We start from the raw sequence: 17,500 nt of genomic DNA, 5'->3' as shown, positions 1-17,500 counted from the left end.
CTGCTCGTGTCTCAGAGCGCTGTTCAGTCTGCGCACACACACACACACACACACACACACAGAGAATCATGATTATTACTGATGTATTAAAGAATATTATTGCAGTATTAACAGTATCATGGATTAAAGCAAAAAATAATCTTTTGACTGAATGTTTGTTCGAGCTGTAGCCAAGTCATATTCCCAATTTGTAATCTGTGAAACATGTTTCAGGGACGTTACTTGACACGTGCTAAAAGAATAAGATAAGATTTACAGCCTCACCACACACCATGTTCTCTAATGCAGACATCACGTTTACACATTTGACCAACAGTGTTTTACAGGAGGAGGATCTGAACAGCTGTTCTATTCACACTTTAAATGTTTTTTGTCTTTTCAATGTAATTTTCAACCTATTAAATCAAACTGGGCCTTTTTCCCCCCCAAGCTTCTCTCAAGTTTTACTCTTTCAAATAATCAACCATCTGCAGAACTTTTCAGTACGAGATTGTTCTACTTCTTCTCATCATCATTAATTAATATTATTATTAATAATAATATTGTTAAAGTGAGCCTCTTATCGTTTAACAGAAAAATACATCATACAAACAGCAACACTTGCTTTCTTGTCAGTCTGACGGCGAGTTATCACCTTTCTGTCGTCACTAACATGCTGTTAATAACAAAGAAGCTCTGAGGTTTTACATTTGTTCTGTATGTTATAATACAAGATTTCAGCATTGAGCTACAATCAGGCTACATTCATGATTTTGTTCAGTCAAACTAACCAAAAACTTCTTATTGATTATTATAGTTTCAGGGCGTTCCTGTAACCATGGTAACTGACGGTGTTTTACACAGATACACTGCAGACAAAGTCCAGACTGTAGTTGTTATTTCACACATGTAGCACACAACAGGAGACTCTCCGTGTCAGACGAGTTCTCACGTGTTGACTAAACTCAGAAACTAACTGATAACGTAGCAGCGCGACGAGTCCTTGCTAGCTGAGCAGCTAAACGTTAGCGCCGCTCCGTGTTTAGATCCCGCCCTGTGTGGGTCACTGCACTGTCATTGGTCAGACAGCACACGCTGTTAACGATACCATTGGCTGTAGAGTGTGACAATCTGTCAATAAAGATCAGCCAACACTTGTTCTCCTCCGATCTACATCGATCTCATAAGTCGCCTCTGTGAAGTTTGAATACGGAGAACTTTAACCCCTGCAGTATTATTGTAGTATTTACTTGTTGAAGAGCTGCAGCAGCTGTGTCTTGTCCTCCAGCACCTCCTGACACCAGGTGTGGGCCTTGGTGCTGTAGAACAAGTAGGTCCGACAGCACAGCTGCTCCTTGAACACCGGCCAGAATGTCGGCTTCGGACCCAGAACCTCAAACCCGTGGACTCTCGTGTCGATACCACCCTGTCAGGGGGAAAAGAGAGGGGGGTGTGGTCAGTATGTGTGGTGGGCGTGGTCAGTAGATGGAGGGGCGGAGCTCAGAGTCTTACCTGCTGACATCTCTTCACCCTGATCTGGATGATGGACCAGAATCTGGTCACGTTCTCCAGGAGAACCACTCGACTGGCTGACGGAGTCACATTCACCTACACACACACACAGACACACACACACACACACACACACACAGACACACACAGACACAGACACAGACACACACAGACACACACACACACACAGCAGGATCAGTTAGATGAATGTTACACACACACCAGGTTCCTCTCCTCGTCCCTGAGCCCAGTTGGGTCTGTGCTGGTCAGCTGGTCTCGTCTGTTGCTGCAGATCTTCTGCTTCACTCAGCAGTGACAAACATTTGTGTGACTTCACGTCATGAAGTTGTGTTTAACCATCACTATTAAACTCCCCCTGGTGTTTTAAAGAACCGTGCAGCAGAGAACATGCTGAGCTCCACCCGAGCTTCAGGGTGGAGGAGAGACTCACCGTGTTCAGTTCAGTGTTGATGTTGGTGGGCTCGTCTCCTCCCAGAACCAGGATCCGGGCTGGCATGTAGCTCGAGTCCTCGCTGGCCAACAGGATAGCCAGTTGTCTACACACACACACACACACACACACACACACACACACACACACACACACACTGTCAGTAGTGTTTTCCTGAATTGTTGACGCATCTTCCATCAGATTTATCCTCGCCTGTTGTTTCTCCACAGAACAACAATGATGAAATTAGTAATTAAGTTCAGTAGAAGTGTCAGCACCAGAACCAGCACCAGAACCAGCACCAGCATTCAGGGGTATACAGAGTATCTGGTACCTGATGATGACTCCTTTGTGCATGTAGATGTTGATGAAGTGCGAGCCAGTGCAGCCGTTGGACTCCCAGTAAGTTTTGGGGTTCTTGTCGGTCAGTTTGTTTGCTCGATGGTGATTGGACGAAACTTCAACTTTCTCCCAGCACTTATCCTCCTTCAGCTCCACACTGGAACCTGAACACAGCACCAGTTACACCAGTAATGACACAATATCCTAAAGAATAAAAATGTGAACGTCATCGGACCTGACGGACAGAAATAACAGAGGAGTGGGTTAATGTAACGGACCCTGGCAGAGGTTCCTCAGGAACACGTCAAAGAAGGGGATGTTGATTGGTTGATGGCTGCGACGATGCTCCTCAATCTGACCCAACACCATCTGACAGGAAACAGGAAGTAGACCAGGTCAGACTCTGCATGACAGGAGTTTGTTGTGCGGCCAGAGTACAACTGACTTCACAAATCATTTCTCCAGCAGGTTATTGATTTACTCACCTGGAGCACATGTGCTTCCCTGTTTGACCACAGAGTGGAGACACTTACCAGCAGGCACAACTCAGACAGGAGCTGCTTCTCTACTTGTTTTCATGGATGTGATTGTAGAAAAACAGACTGAATTGAATAGACAGCAGAGCCACAGATCCTGCTGCCTCCCAGGTGTCTTACCTGGATACAGCCTGCGAGGACGCTGGTGGTCATCTTCTTGTAGAGGCTGGCGTACTTCTCACAGTCGGTGATGAGGTCTCGCAGCTCGGTGACCAGCAGCAGGTTGGTGCTGTGTTTGTCCAGAGCTTTCACCAGAGCGTCTTTGGTCCCGAGGCGACACATGACCACCGCATAGTCTTTGTTCAGAGACGCCAGTCGGTACAGGAAGCGGATAAACAGCTGGACCACCTAAACAACAAATCACAGGATGTTACTGTAGGTCACATGGTGGGTTTGTTCCAGCTGCTCCTCCCGTCTGTACCGACCTCTCTGTCGTTGATGAAGGCCGTCATGGAGGACAGGCAGGGCTCGATGCTCTCGTGCCACGGCAGCATGTCCTCCTGGTAGCTGTCCAGGAACTTGTTCAGGATCCTGCAGGAACAAACAGCCAATCAGACGAGCTCTACACAGCATCATCATCATCATCATCAGAAGCAGCAGGGTCAAAGGTCACACGCTGGTCAGTACCTGAGGATGGAGAGCTGGACAGCCCGATCAGCTCGGTGCTGCTCCATCAGACGGACCAGATCCTGATACGTGTCCCGACTGTGAGTCACCTGATCAAACAACGGTAATCAATATCTAATCAATATCTCATCTGAGAAGGAACTACAGCTGACGTACAAATGTAGCAAAAAGTACAACGATCGACTCTGAGATGAAGTGGAAATATCAAAGTACAATACTTCAAATTTGTGCTCAAGTTGAAACATGACTTGTCCACACTGCATACTGTGTGTGTGTGTGTGTGTGTGTGTGTGTGTGTGTGTGTGTGTGTGTGTGTGTGTGTGTGTGTACCTGGTTGCGTTCCTCCTCCAGCTGCGACGTGTCGTCACACAGCAGCTGCTCCAGAGTCTGGATCACTTCTTTGGTGGCAGTCAGCTCCTTCAGACTCACAACCAACATCTGCAGCTCCGTGTCCTTAAAGTCCAGCTGCTCCCGACAGTCTGACACACACACACACACACACACACACAGATCATCATCAACGTATTTTAAAAAGAAGATAAGGTGCCGCGTGCCGCTGCGGTCATGTGACGTGTCATACCTTTGCTCTCCAGCTTGTGCACCATGGAGATGTGGTTGAGGGCGATGATGGCGAGCATGGTCTCCGCTCTGGACAGAGTCAGACATTTCTTGAGGACGGTGGTGACGTCCGACGCCACCAGCTGCTCCGCCAGGCTCTTGTGGTTGGAGATGAGCATGATGATGACGAGCAGGCCGTTCCGCACCGACAGCCCACAGCTGCACAGATGAGAGATTATCAGATAATCAGAATCAGAGCGTCACAGAGGGTGACACCTGAACCTGCAGCGTCACTCACCCTTTAGACTTCAGCATGAGGTCGATGGCGGCGGGGATGGCTCCCAGCAGGCCTTTGGAGCCTTCGGGTGTGGCCGAACCAATGCTGGCGAAGATTTCCAACATCATCTGAGTGCCCGACTCAGAGAGAGGGAGGCCGCTGCCGACGCTGCGGAGGTCGTGTTTGCTGGCTCCAGTGATCACCTTCAGGGTCTGACAGGAAGACAAACACTGGTGTCAGGAAACGAGTGACGGTTTGGTGCTAAAATGTTCGTTTCTTTTCTCTTGTACTGCAGCGAAGACCCGTCTCAACAATGTCGAGGTCCTGTCCCCAAACTCTCTGTTCTAAATCAATCGTACACAGAAGGTTCAATCATCCGTCTGACTGGTTTCTCCTCTTATGTTTTCTTTTTACAAACTTGAAATTAATGAAAACACAAAGATGTTGTGAATCACATTGTTGAGTCAAATATTCTGTTTTTTTTCAGTCTACACCTTCCAATCAGACGGAAACAAAGAGCGTATGTGTGCGTGTGTGTGTGTGCGTGTGTGTGTGTGCGTGTGTGTGCGTGTGTGTGCGTGCTGCTCACAGCGAGCGCCAGCTGCTGGACGTGAGTGACGGTGGGGAACTCCTGCATGCAGGACAGGACAGCTTTGACTCCGCCCTCGGTGGCGAAGGAGACCCTCCACTCGTACTTCAGCATGAGGAGGTGCGTGAGCCTCAGCGTGCTGATCACCAGGTCTTTGGAGGACGAGCCGAGCAGCTCCACCAGCAGCTTGAGCACCTTGTCCCTGCGAGAGGACAAACACACATGTTCTCATAAATCATGTCTTCATCTCATCAGCTCACTGTATTTCCCCTCCGCTGATGTTGTCGTCTCACCGGATGGTCTGGGCAGAGTCGCTCCTCATGGAGTTCTTCTCCTGAACTCCCTTCTCTTCCAGCAGCCTGGTGATGAAGAGGACGGCAGCCAGCTGCTGGGCCGGGTCTGAACCGGACCCGCCCTTCTTTAGGATGTCCACTACCTCTCCCAGCTTCTCCAAGACCGTCTTCTTCCCCTGGACCCGCGGGTTGTTAAACACTGCAGAGACGACACAACGTGAGCTTTAAGACCGACCCAATCCATGACGCAGAGTGATTTACTGTGTTTTATCTTTACTGTGTATTAAAAAAGATCTCTTTGAAGCTTCAGGTTTGATGGAGGAGTTTAGTAACTCAGACATCAATTTAATGTCCTCCACCTTTCATCTTGTCCTCCAGGTCTTCAGGATATTTGCTCTCGTCTTCTGAAGGCAGCTCGCTCTCCGTCTCTGAGCCGCCGCAGCCTGAATCAGCAGGAAGTTCCTTCTTTGCTTTTTTAGAGACGGAGCCCATCGCTGAGGAAGAGGAGGCCGAGGCTGATGACGAAGAGGAGGAACTCTGACCTCCTCCTCCTCCCAGGCCGGACGAACCCAGAGAGCTTTCAGCTGGAACACAAACCACAGTCAGTCAGTCAGTCAGTCAGTCAGACACACACACACACACACACACACACACACACACACACACACACACACACACACACACACACTCCTCACCCAGCAGCTCCTCGTCCTCCAGACTTCCTCCTCCTCTCCTCAGGTAGTGTTTGCAGAAGGTGTGCGAGCAGAGCAGGTCGCTCAGACACGACGACGGCAGCTTCTGCTTCAGGTAGTGCAGCAGCTTCTTCGCTACGTCCCCGGGGACAGACAGACCAATCAGAGACGAGTCATCCAGCTCCGTCTCCTGATGGACAGACAGCAGACAGATTTTTTAAACCAACATGTAAACCTGGTTTCTGGTTTCCTCAGTTTCCCAGCATGCTCCTGTGTGTGAATGTTTTAGTCACCTGGTCGTCGAGACTCTGCAGCAGGATGCCGTTGACCTCCTGCTGCTGTTTGGGCTCCAGTTTCTTGATGAAGAAGAGGATCTCCCACCACTCGGCCCGGCTCAGCGCCAGCGGCTCCCTCTGCAGGCCCTCCGACAGGTACGGCAGCGAGTACAGACCGCCGGGCGGCTTCGAGAAGAATGTCTGACTCACTGAGGGTACAGAAGAGGAACATCAGGTAGACCGACGGGTAGACCGTCAGGTAGACCGACAGGTAGACCATCAGGTAGACCGTCAGGTGGACCGACAGGTAGACCGACAGGTAGACCGACAGGTAGACCGTCAGGTAGACCGACAGGTAGACCGTCAGGTATACCGTCAGGTAGACCGACAGGTGGACCGACAGGTGGACCGACAGGTGGACCGCCAGGTAGACCGTCAGGTATACCGTCAGGTAGACCGACAGGTGGACCGACAGGTGGACCGACAGGTAGACCGCCAGGTAGACCGCCAGGTATACCGTCAGGTGGACCGTCAGGTGGACCGTCAGGTATACCGTCAGGTGGACCGTCAGGTGGACCGACAGGTGGACCGACAGGTGGATCGACAGGTATACCGTCAGGTGGACCGTCAGGTGGACCGTCAGGTAGACCGACAGGTGGACCGACAGGTGGACCGACAGGTGGACCGACAGGTATACCGTCAGGTGGACCGTCAGGTGGACCGACAGGTGGACCGTCAGGTGGACCGACAGGTGGACCGACAGGTGGACCGACAGGTATACCGTCAGGTAGACCGACAGGTGGACCGTCAGGTGGACCGTCAGGTGGACCGACAGGTAGACCGTCAGGTAGACCGACAGGTAGACCGTCAGGTAGACCGACAGGTGGACCGTCAGGTGGACCGTCAGGTAGACCTACAGGTGGACCGTCAGGTATACCGTCAGGTAGACCGACAGGTATATGCTTCAGGTGTCTGCCGGTGATCAGATCTTACCTGAGGTGAGTTTGAGCGTCTCTGTCAGGGAGGAAGCCTTCTCCTGCGTCTCCTTCTCAGCCTGACTGCTGCTGCCGCTGCCGAGGATCTCCACCATGTGCCAGTGGACCCAGTAAGTCCTGGACAGGGAGTTCCAGTACACCTGAACACAACAGGAGGGACACCTCGTAACGTGACTGCTGGATTTCTACTGTTTAGGTTTTGATCTCGAGATAATAATCTGTGATAAAACATTCAGTGAGTCTGATAAACTTCTGGATGGGTCAGTGTAACTGGACCACACCAGCACCACTGTGTTGATCTTAGAAACAAACAGCAGATACAGTTGACCTAAACAGGCTGCAGCAGCCAAAGAAGGTTTGTGGTCACATGACCCGGCGTTAGGGGGTCCATGGCACCAACCATCTGTATCAATGTTATGATGAGCTCAGATGCCAGGATGTTGTGGATTACCTTCACACTGGCCTGAGACTGAACACAAGGTGAGCTGCCTCCAGATGTGCTCAGTATTTACACCTGCATTAACATCTTATCCAGAGAACGAGTCCAGATGTAGATTCAGAGCATTTCTGCACCAGGTTTAAATGTGGTACGATTGTCAACCTCTTTATTCCTCCAACCAGCAGGAGGCGCTGCAGCTGAGCAGATTCATTAAGAAACACTTAACGACAAAATAATCATCACATGATTTAACACAAAGTGTCGGTGCTGATCAAACTCTTCATGTCAGTAGCCGTTTTTTTACTAGGCAGCAAGCCGCCAATATGGCCGTCCTTTTTGCAAACACTTATTTCACCTCCATTGCTGTAAATCTGAGCCGTCAGAGTGCCGGCCTCTGCGTGAGGTGGGCGGAGGTGTGGATGACCTGCACTGTTGTGCGACCCACAGCCGGGGAGTTTTAAAACCAGGAAACAGCTGATCACAGCAGTCAGTCCATCACTTCATCTGCGGACATTAAGATGAACAACTGGACAGCCGCTGAGATCCAGGAGATGCAGCGTCTCCTCGCTCTCTGTAGCTGTTTGGTGTGTTAGCTTGTTGTTGTGTAGCGGCAAGCGAAGGACGGTCGCTACTTTCAAATTAAAGGCCCCCCACTAAGAACCCAGCTCTAAACTCCAATGGGGTGCAATGTAAAGCTCTTATTTTGAAGACAAATCCGACCTGCTTCCTGTTAACGCCCAACTTCGTGCTTCACGTCACATCACATGTTTACGCCTACCTCGGTGGCGGCCAAGTGGCGGCTTTTTGGAAAAGAAGGACTATTACACACTGCAGCCTTTACCTTGCTGCCTTTTCTATCTAAAAGGGGCTAGAGTCTCCTCACCTGAACAGGTGGCGAGCCGTCGTTGCTGTAGCGAAACTCTCCTTCGTCTCCGGCGCTCACCTCCTCGTAGTCCTCCAGCATTCGGACCATCATGCCACTCTTCAGGTTGTCCTGGACGTACTCCACGTAGGCCGAGCGGCTGGCGAAGTCAGAGCGTGTTTTGAATCCGTTTCCTGCCTTTTTCTTTGTTGGCATGGCGACGGGAGCGGCTACGGCAGAGTTGGTGGTGAGGACGACGGGGGAGGCACAGAAACGAGGCTGAAAAATTGACCTGAGGACGGGGCGGGACGCCTCCTCCCCCTGCTCCTCCCCACAGGCCCCGCCTCCTCCCGGCCGCTGAGCGGAGCCATCTGGAGGCTGGCGGTTGCGGTCCCAGCCCATGACGCGGACCAGCTCTGAGATCAGGTTGGCCATCGCCATGGTGAAGTCGAACTCTCGCTGGACACGCAGGTGCTCCGTCTGGTGGGCGGCACTGGAGGAGGAGGCGGGGGAGGGGCTGGCGTCCTGTCTGTCAGAGGTGGACTCCGCCCCCGCCGTGTTGAGTTTGTCCATCAGAGACGTGACGCACAGGTAACGCTTCACCAGAGAGAAGAGCAGCTTCCCCGGAATCTGAACACAGACATGGATATGATGATGAGAGGAAATGAGGAGATTTGTGTGAACTGCCCCTTTAAGACTTTAAAGGCATCACATCTGTCACACCTGTAGAAGGACCAACACCTGTGTTTACCTGAGGCAGGTGGATCCCTTCAAAGGAGATGCCATGTTCCTCCGACGACGTGGTTTCAGCAAACAGCTCCAGCAGAGTGTAACGATTATCAAAGTCCATGTGCTGCTCGATGCCGTCCTGCTGACTGAGAGACAGCAGGACGTACGCCCGACTGCCTGTGGACGGACAAGGACACAGAGACAGAAATCAACACCTGATCAATCCTGACCGTCTGAGCCCGCTGAGATCAATACTGCTGATCAGGTGTGTTGTGAGAGCAGAGATTAGCACCCCCTGCAGGAGCACAGCTGACTGACAGACTGTTGTGTTGACTCATGCTGCTGTCAGGCTGCTAAAACCACCATGAAGCAGCAGAACGCCCTGACAGGAAGGCAGCGACGTCTCACTCTGAGCCCGTTTCTGAGAACCACCTTCTGAGAGTGAACGAGGCCGACAGGACTCACGTCGGCCCTGAACGCAGCACTCGTGACTCTGCTCACAGCTTCTCAGACATTAGTTTAATCTATCCACTGTGTTACTGCGTGCTATCAATATTACATGTGTGTCATGTTTCATCTCAGTGAAGAACGGTAACGTCTTGTTTCGGCATTCAGGGGCTCTGAAGTTCTCAGTAAAGGAGATCAAAAGTTTGTCAGCTGTTTTAAAAGATTCAAACTGGGACATCGGATGAACCAGACTGGAACTTCAAATCAAAGGATGTTGGACCTGATGCTGACTGTCGCAGGGGTTAATCTGAGCTCAGTGTTTCAGTGAAAACAGCAGCAGTAGTTTCGTTTCACAGTAAACTCGTGGCGTGGAGTTTTCCCTCCGAGCAGAGGATGCTGGGTGTGGCAGAGACACAGCCAAAGCTTCTGCAAAGTGATCGCATTAATCTGAAGCAGCCGTCTGATAAAGACTCTTCAGCTGATCACCAACAGTCAATTCCTCGCCTCCTGGTTGCCAAGAAACCCAGAAAGGAAAACAAGTCTCCTTGATCAGGATGATGATGTCATTTCCTCGTAGAGAGGAGACAGTCATCGCCTCCGTCTAAAGTTGTGTCACATCAGAGCTGCTTCAGCTCAGAATAAACCTGTGAGCAACATCTGTGATTAATAGAGGATCTCTGCAGTGGCAGGCTCCACCCATTCATCCAATCATGCCGCATGTCTCTGCCTAGCTGCCATCTCATTGGTTTAAAAGTCTTTGCCCTGACATCCACATTCTGCAGGAAACTACACAAAGAGGCTGTTTTTTTTTAAATGATGTCTGGTGTGTTTATGGTGTAATGAAACAGAGTCAGAGTGAGACCTCTCCCCTTGATTCATGTTATCAGACTGAATGCTGCGTGTGTGTGTGTGTGAATCTATAACGAGGCTTGTGCGTTTGTTTCCTCTGTGTGGCCCGATGACTCATGGGAAAAACTCTCAGCTGCTCCTCGCCCAGTCTGTGAGCGCTGACGACCACACCGGGAAGACGGAACAAAGACGGTTTCTGAACGCAGTCTGTGCAGCGCCAACTTACAGATTGTAACGTCTGTCGGGTTTAAGCTCAACTTCTGGGCCGACATGAACCCGAAACACAAAAAGGGGTAGTGACAGAAGTAACAGAAGTGACGAAGGGAAAAAGAAAACTGGAGAAGGAAGTTAACCCCACAAAGTCACAACTTTACACAACCAGTGTGTGTCACGTGAGCGAGAACACAACGCCTCAATCAAGACTTATGTTAGAATCATTTAGCAGCAAATATTAGTGACTGAGAGTTTCACTCATTTACAACAACTGCAAACAAACAAAACGTCGGTTCATTATGAAAATATGAGCTGCTGGACAGAAACCAGACTGACTCCTTCAAAGTCATCAACAACAAACAGCTGCAGTTTAACACTTCACTGTCACACCAGCTGACTCATGTCTGATCAGCATGCTAAGTTGTGTGATACTGGAATTTCTAATATCAATACAATACCTTGAAATTACTGATATTAATATTTATATAAATATATATTATTTTATTCGATACCAGAGGGAAAACTTTATAAAATGGCTCCAGCATGACAACAACACAGGACTCCTCTGTCGTGGCTCGCAGGTGAGCAGAACGATTGTGGTGAACATTTAATATCACACTTCAGATACATTTCTCTCTTTTAGATTAGGCCTTCAAAAACAGTCCATCTATTAACTCGTGTTGGAGAGAAGTGGAGGGAGAAATAGCAGCTGAGACTTGACATCTCATGACAGCTGTATCTACTGGTGCTGAACACTCTTTACACTGGACTGAGTCAGACACAGCACCAGGGAGGCTGTGGTGCATCATGTTGTTGCTACGACGACAGAGGAAGATCAGAAGTCCCCAGCAGAGACAGGAGGACACTTTGGACCTGGACTTTGAACAGACAGGCAGACGGATAAAGGAGCTGAAGAAGCTTCAGTGTGACATCATCACAGGTCCATTTACTGCACTGAGGTCTGACCGGACCTGCTGCTTCACTGCATCACTGAAGGGTTTCAGCAGCAGGATGCTGCAGAGCAGCCGGAGCGCTGCAGAGTTCATCAGTCCTCAACTCGTGCAAAACACACCTGGTTCAAGATCAGCCTCGGTGTTACACACAGGAGACTGATATAGTGAAGCTGAGGGTCACATGACCACTGAGGTTAGGGAAGGAGGAAGGTAAGGATGAAGATATAAAGGGACGTCGTCCTGAGAACGACCCGCCAACAAAAAAGATAAAGATGTGAACATCCAGCCTGATGAACGATCGTTCCAGGTGGTAACAAATCAGCAAAATGGTTAATGATGAAGAGCTACTGGACTGGACTGATGTGTACTGGACTGATGTGTACTGTACTGTACCGATGTGTACTGTACTGATGTGTACTGTACTGTACCGATGTGTACTGGACTGATGTGTACTGTACCGATGTGTACTGGACTGGACTGGACTGATGTGTACTGGACTGTACTGATGTGTACTGGACTGTACCGATGTGTACTGGACTGGACTGGACTGATGTGTACTGGACTGTACTGATGTGTACTGGACTGTACCGATGTGTACTGGACTGGACTGGACTGATGTGTACTGTACTGATGTGTACTGGACTGTACCGATGTGTACTGGACTGTACTGGACTGTACTGGACTGATGTGTATTGGACTGTACTGGACTGTACTGGACTGTACTGGACTGATCTGTACTGGACTGTACTGGACTGATGTGTACTGGACTGGACTGGACTGTACTGGACTGATGTGTACTGGACTGATGTGTACTAGACTGATGTGTACTGGGACTGATGTGTATTGGACTGTACTGGACTGATGTGTACTGTACTGTACTGGACTGTACTGGACTGATGTGTACTGGACTGATGTGTACTGGACTGATGTGTACTGGACTGGACTGTACTGATGTGTACTGTACTGTACTGGACTGTACTGGACTGATGTGTACTGGACTGTACTGATGTGTACTGGACTGTACTGATGTGTACTGGACTGATGTGTACTGGACTGATGTGTACTGGACTGATGTGTACTGGACTGGACTGTACTGATGTGTACTGTACTGTACTGGACTGTACTGGACTGATGTGTACTGGACTGTACTGGACTGTACTGGACTGTACTGGACTGATGTGTACTGGACTGGACTGGACTGTACTGGACTGATGTGTACTGGACTGTACTGGACTGTACTGGACTGATGTGTACTGGACTGGACTGTACTGTACTGGACTGATGTGTACTGGACTGGACTGGACTGGACTGATGTGTACTGGACTGATGTGTACTGGACTGATGTGTACTGGACTGATGTGTACTGGACTGGACTGGACTGGACTGGACTGATGTGTACTGGACTGGACTGGACTGGACTGATGTGTACTGGACTGATGTGTACTGGACTGATGTGTACTGGACTGATGTGTACTGTACTGGACTGGACTGATGTGTACTGGAGTGTACTGGACTGATGTGTACTGGACTGGACTGATGTGTACTGGACTGATGTGTACTGGACTGTACTGGACTGATGTGTACTGGACTGATGTGTACTGGACTGTACTGGACTGTACTGGACTGGACTGATGTGTACTGGACTGTACAGTTATTAAATGTCATCTTTCAGCCACAGATAGAAACAGATATTATAAACACTCCTCCAACATTATTTTTTGAAAAATGTCCCAGAAATCAGCCTCCTGATGTAGCTGTGAGTTCTGATGGTTCTGATTCTATTGTTCATCAACTTGCTCTGAAAGTGGCAGACATCGTTCACACTGTCGTTGTTTAACAGTCACGGTGTGGACGTCACCATCCACTGCAGCTGGGGCGGTTTTTTTAAAACGATCTGTTCACAGTGCCGGTTCTCAGTGTGGACGGACTTTAACAGCTGATTAAAGACGATAATCACGTGTTGCAGTGGTGTTAATGTTTCACTGACAGGCTGACACACGAGTGCTGCTGCCCAGAGTTTGTGTGCGCTGCTCAGCTTCATTCACACAAACATCACATCTGATATTTGTTATACAATTGGCTGGAACAAAATGAGGCGGGAATGTTGCACCATTCGTCTTCCTCGCCCTTTTCCTATAAGACCTACGAACATGAAGGGGGCATTGTTGTTCTGCCTCTGAATCTGTAGTGGGGATAGAAAACAGCAGCGGCTCCACGTCTGCTGCGGTCGCTACGTCACGCCTGCTGGCTGTCTAAAAGCACACGCTGACCGGCGTCACACCGCTGCCGTTTGGTTCTTCTTCATGGCTGGACTGCAGCTGAGCTGAAGACACTCCACTCTGTAACAGTTCTGTTTAACCACAGGGTTCAATAACTCCAGCAGAGTGAGACCTCTTCTCTCTAACTGATCTCAGGCATCACATTCCGTCAGTTAAAAAACTTCAGATTTTTATTCAGATCAGTTCAATACTTTGATCAATAGTTCTGATCTGTAGCCAAATCTGAAGCTACAGCCAGCAGCTGGTTAGCTTAGCTTAGCATAAAGACTGGAAAACAAGGCTAACAGCTAGCCTGGCCCTTGGTTCAGTTGTGTTGGACGAAGTCACTTCCTGGAGTTTTGTCATCACCATGAAGTTGCCAGGCAACCAGCTGAGACTTCAGGAAGTTTCTTTCAACAAAGAAATCCTCTTTGTCAAAATGTTGAACTATCGTTGCTATGGTTACCTGCAGTTGAATTGAGCTGCTGATTAGAACTATATCCAGCTGCCAGCCAATCAGAGAGCAGTATGTTCCCTATAGTAAAAAGGTTGTGGTTACCTGCGTCATGTGAGGCGAGCGCTCGCAGCATCTTCCCGGCGCTGCGTCTCGTCTGCGTCTCCTTGTTGCACAGCAGCTCCATCAGCAGGTTGAGGGCTCCCGTCTCCTTGAAGACGCCGACCAGTGATCCGATGCTGGCGTAGGCGCTCAGCACGTGGATGGTGTGCGTGATGCTGATGGAGAAGTCACTCTTCTTGGTCATCTGCTTCCTGGCTCGACGCACCAGGTTCTTCACGTCCTCCTTCATGTCCGACAGCTCCACCTCGTCAAAGGTAACGTCTGTCGGAAACTCGCCGCCACTCCTCTGACCTCCGTCCGATGACTCGCCGCCCTGCAGCTTCTCCTGCTGCAGGGGGCGCTGTGAGTCTGTTTTCCTCTTCCCCAGGAGGGTGGGGCAGTTGGCGTACACATCTTCCGTCGACATCCACATCAGGATGTTCTCCGGTTTGCTCTCTCCGGACGTGGAGCCGCTGGAACTGCCCACGCCGGAGCTGCCACCACTCGTCCCTCCCGCCTCGCTGTTTCCGCTCCCGGAGCCGGAGCCATCGTCGATGGTGATGAGGCACCAGCGAATCAGGTACTCCGTCTGTCCATCGTGGTTGCGGCGCTGGCGGATCAGCTCCTCTGGATACGCCTGCAGCCTCGGGCCGAGCTGGACCAGCAGGTTCCCATTGCGGCGTTCGCCCACCATGGTTGCTAGGAGACATGAGAAGAGCACATAGGATTATATAAAAACTTTAGTTCAAACTGTCTGGTGTCTTTAGGAGTTGATGCGTGCCGTCCATCTGTTCTGAAATATGATTTGTTTTAGTATTTACAACCCTTTAAAACTCAGAACCTGAGAGATCCTGGTGGTCGACTGAACTCCAGCGACCCGCTTCATCTCGTCCTCTACTGTCAATCATCAGATACATTAATAAAGACGTAGATAAAGAATTCTGTAACAACCACTAATTAATGTCACAGCAACAATCTGGAAAACTATGTTAACATTCTGGCTCCGCTCAGGACTTTCACTCTGTTCAGCTCCTGTGTTACTTTGTTTATTTGTGGCGGACCCTGCCACCTTTCTAGCTTCAACTCACTAATGGGCACAGTTTGTATTATTATCTCATTGATATTGTTTTTATTAAAACCCTCAGGTTTAATTTCTTCTACAAAACTACACAGTCCTGCTTTAAACTCTGAAGATTAATTCTCTGATCATCTTTCCGCCTGCTGATGTTTGGAATGTGAAGCACAGCTCACACCTGGAAACATCTGGAAACATCTGGAAACACCTGGAAACATCTGGAGTGTGCTGCAGGACAGTGTGGGAGCTAACGACGATTCACTCATAGAGAAAATTATAACAAGATGTGGAGCAGCTCTGTTGATCCGGATACTGACTGTGGTGGTTCCCACAGTGAACCCGCAGCATTAACGGCTGAAAAATGAGGATTTCACTTTCGCTTTCTCACACACACACACACACACACACACACACACACACACACACACACACACACACACACACACACACTTCCTCTTTCTGGACTCTGGTCTCGTCTCTGTTTAAGCTGCCTGGTTTCACACGTGCTGCTGGGCGTGATGTGAACCGTCTGCTAGCTTGTCCAGGATCAGTCTAATACCTGATCGAACTCTGACCAGAGTCTGTGCTGCTAACAGTAAACCGCTCACAGTGTACATGACATTAATATCATTTAATTTATTAAACTCTACATAAGCTGTTCCTGGCATGACGTGGCTATCACTGACGCAGTCTTCGTGTTACCGGCTGTGAAGTTATGTAGTTTCAGTAAATAGCCGAGCCCTTGATGGTGTAACGTTTCGCTACCTGAACGCAACAGACTGTTAAGCTAACCACAGTGCTAACGTTAGCAGTCGGTGCTATGCTGTGTTTTAAGTTATCAGATAAATTCCGCCCACTTTATCACAACAACGGTGTCTTTATCTCGTTAACTAGACAGTTAGCTAGTTAACATAACTAGTCCTCATCCTCTTGGTTTAACTGTTTCTGGTAGCTAGCCACTGCACGCCGTACTGGTATGTACAGAGAACGTCACACCAAACTCTATATCAAGATCTCCACATTTAAGTTAATGTTGTTCATGAGCAAGGATTCATTGGCGTTTTAACATTATTTAGGACACTTAGACAATTCAACAGCATTTTCGGTCAATTTCGGCATTTAAATACTCACACTATACTTTTGTAAATTAAACGTCAGGCTCTCTGTGAGGGAATGCACTTCACTGTCACTCTCTGGGCTCGGATGCGAACACTACAGACATCGTTGTTGAAAACATGAAAAGCAACACAACTGCAGAAGTTAATTCTCTGTTGGGTGGTTTGATTTGTAATATGTACGCAGAATTGACGAGTCTTTCTGGTGTACTCGTGGAACACCTCAATAACAATGTTGTGCTTTACATATTGTTGTTTGTACGCATAACTGCTCTTAATCAGCGGGTTTTGAAAGGCAGGCTGGTATGTCATGATCTCAACACAGCATTCGGCTCGTGTCGGTGTGAACTGTGTGTCCAGTAACTGCGGCTGACAGCCGGAGGAGCCGCGGCGGGCCTGCCCACATATCCGCCCGGGTCGGACAGGAAAGCGGCTCCGCTCTCACTCTCTCCGGCCTGGACAAACCGCTCCACGTCAGGTGAGTCGGTCTTACCTGCCGTGTCACAGACTGTCGCCTTGGTTTCTGTCCTCCCCCTCAAGCGCTGTTTTCTCTTCCGCCCTAACGTGTCGTTTCCCAGCCTGGTGATGTTGGTTTTATCGCTGTCCACCGGAGGTCCGCACTGTTGGATGCGCATTTGCGCACTGTGACAGGAGCAGCATCAGGGATGGTTTCTTCTTCTACGTCTACTGCTCATTATTCTTCTTCTGTGTTTAATGGAGGATCGGAACCCTTCGGGAGCTGAGCACAGCGCCCCCTGCTGGTTCCGGGTGTGACTGACGGCCCGAGTGACGCTGTGAGAGGAACAAACGTCTCGTTCACGTAGTCTGATATATAGGTGAGGTAATAGGTAAGAATAAATCTGATTGTGATCTTAAAA

General features: G+C 49.5%; 1 protein-coding gene across 5 annotated transcripts in view; it reads right to left on the bottom strand.

Annotated features, from left to right (window-relative positions):
• cul9 (cullin 9) overlaps positions 1-17,318 on the bottom strand; it is a 32,143-nt gene extending 14,825 nt beyond the window's left edge. For all 5 annotated transcript variants that reach the window (XR_003986897.1, XR_003986896.1, XM_030441511.1 and 2 more), the window contains exons 1-22: positions 17,116-17,318; positions 14,436-15,131; positions 9,179-9,333; positions 8,449-9,057; positions 7,125-7,266; positions 6,150-6,340; positions 5,860-6,046; positions 5,524-5,748; positions 5,165-5,363; positions 4,872-5,073; positions 4,304-4,494; positions 4,028-4,224; positions 3,778-3,926; positions 3,448-3,536; positions 3,246-3,351; positions 2,941-3,168; positions 2,563-2,653; positions 2,277-2,448; positions 1,943-2,048; positions 1,492-1,587; positions 1,230-1,405; positions 1-28 (exon numbers count right to left, since the gene is read on the bottom strand). The exon at positions 1-28 is cut by the window's left edge and continues 106 nt beyond it. Coding sequence is in view for 3 of the 5 variants with exons in the window: in XM_030441511.1 (XP_030297371.1) it covers positions 1-28; positions 1,230-1,405; positions 1,492-1,587; positions 1,943-2,048; positions 2,277-2,448; positions 2,563-2,653; positions 2,941-3,168; positions 3,246-3,351; positions 3,448-3,536; positions 3,778-3,926; positions 4,028-4,224; positions 4,304-4,494; positions 4,872-5,073; positions 5,165-5,363; positions 5,524-5,748; positions 5,860-6,046; positions 6,150-6,340; positions 7,125-7,266; positions 8,449-9,057; positions 9,179-9,333; positions 14,436-15,131; positions 17,116-17,257 (4,377 nt within the window). In the remaining 2 variants the exon portion in view is untranslated. The remainder of the gene's footprint in view (positions 29-1,229; positions 1,406-1,491; positions 1,588-1,942; positions 2,049-2,276; positions 2,449-2,562; positions 2,654-2,940; positions 3,169-3,245; positions 3,352-3,447; positions 3,537-3,777; positions 3,927-4,027; positions 4,225-4,303; positions 4,495-4,871; positions 5,074-5,164; positions 5,364-5,523; positions 5,749-5,859; positions 6,047-6,149; positions 6,341-7,124; positions 7,267-8,448; positions 9,058-9,178; positions 9,334-14,435; positions 15,132-17,115) is intronic.
• Positions 17,319-17,500: the final 182 nt, after the last annotated feature.

The sequence above is a fragment of the Sparus aurata genome, chromosome 15 (genome assembly GCF_900880675.1).
Source record: "Sparus aurata chromosome 15, fSpaAur1.1, whole genome shotgun sequence".
Lineage (NCBI taxonomy): Eukaryota > Metazoa > Chordata > Actinopteri > Spariformes > Sparidae > Sparus > Sparus aurata.
The sequence above is the reverse complement of the archived record's forward strand: the minus strand, read 5'-3'. Positions and strand labels throughout refer to the sequence as shown.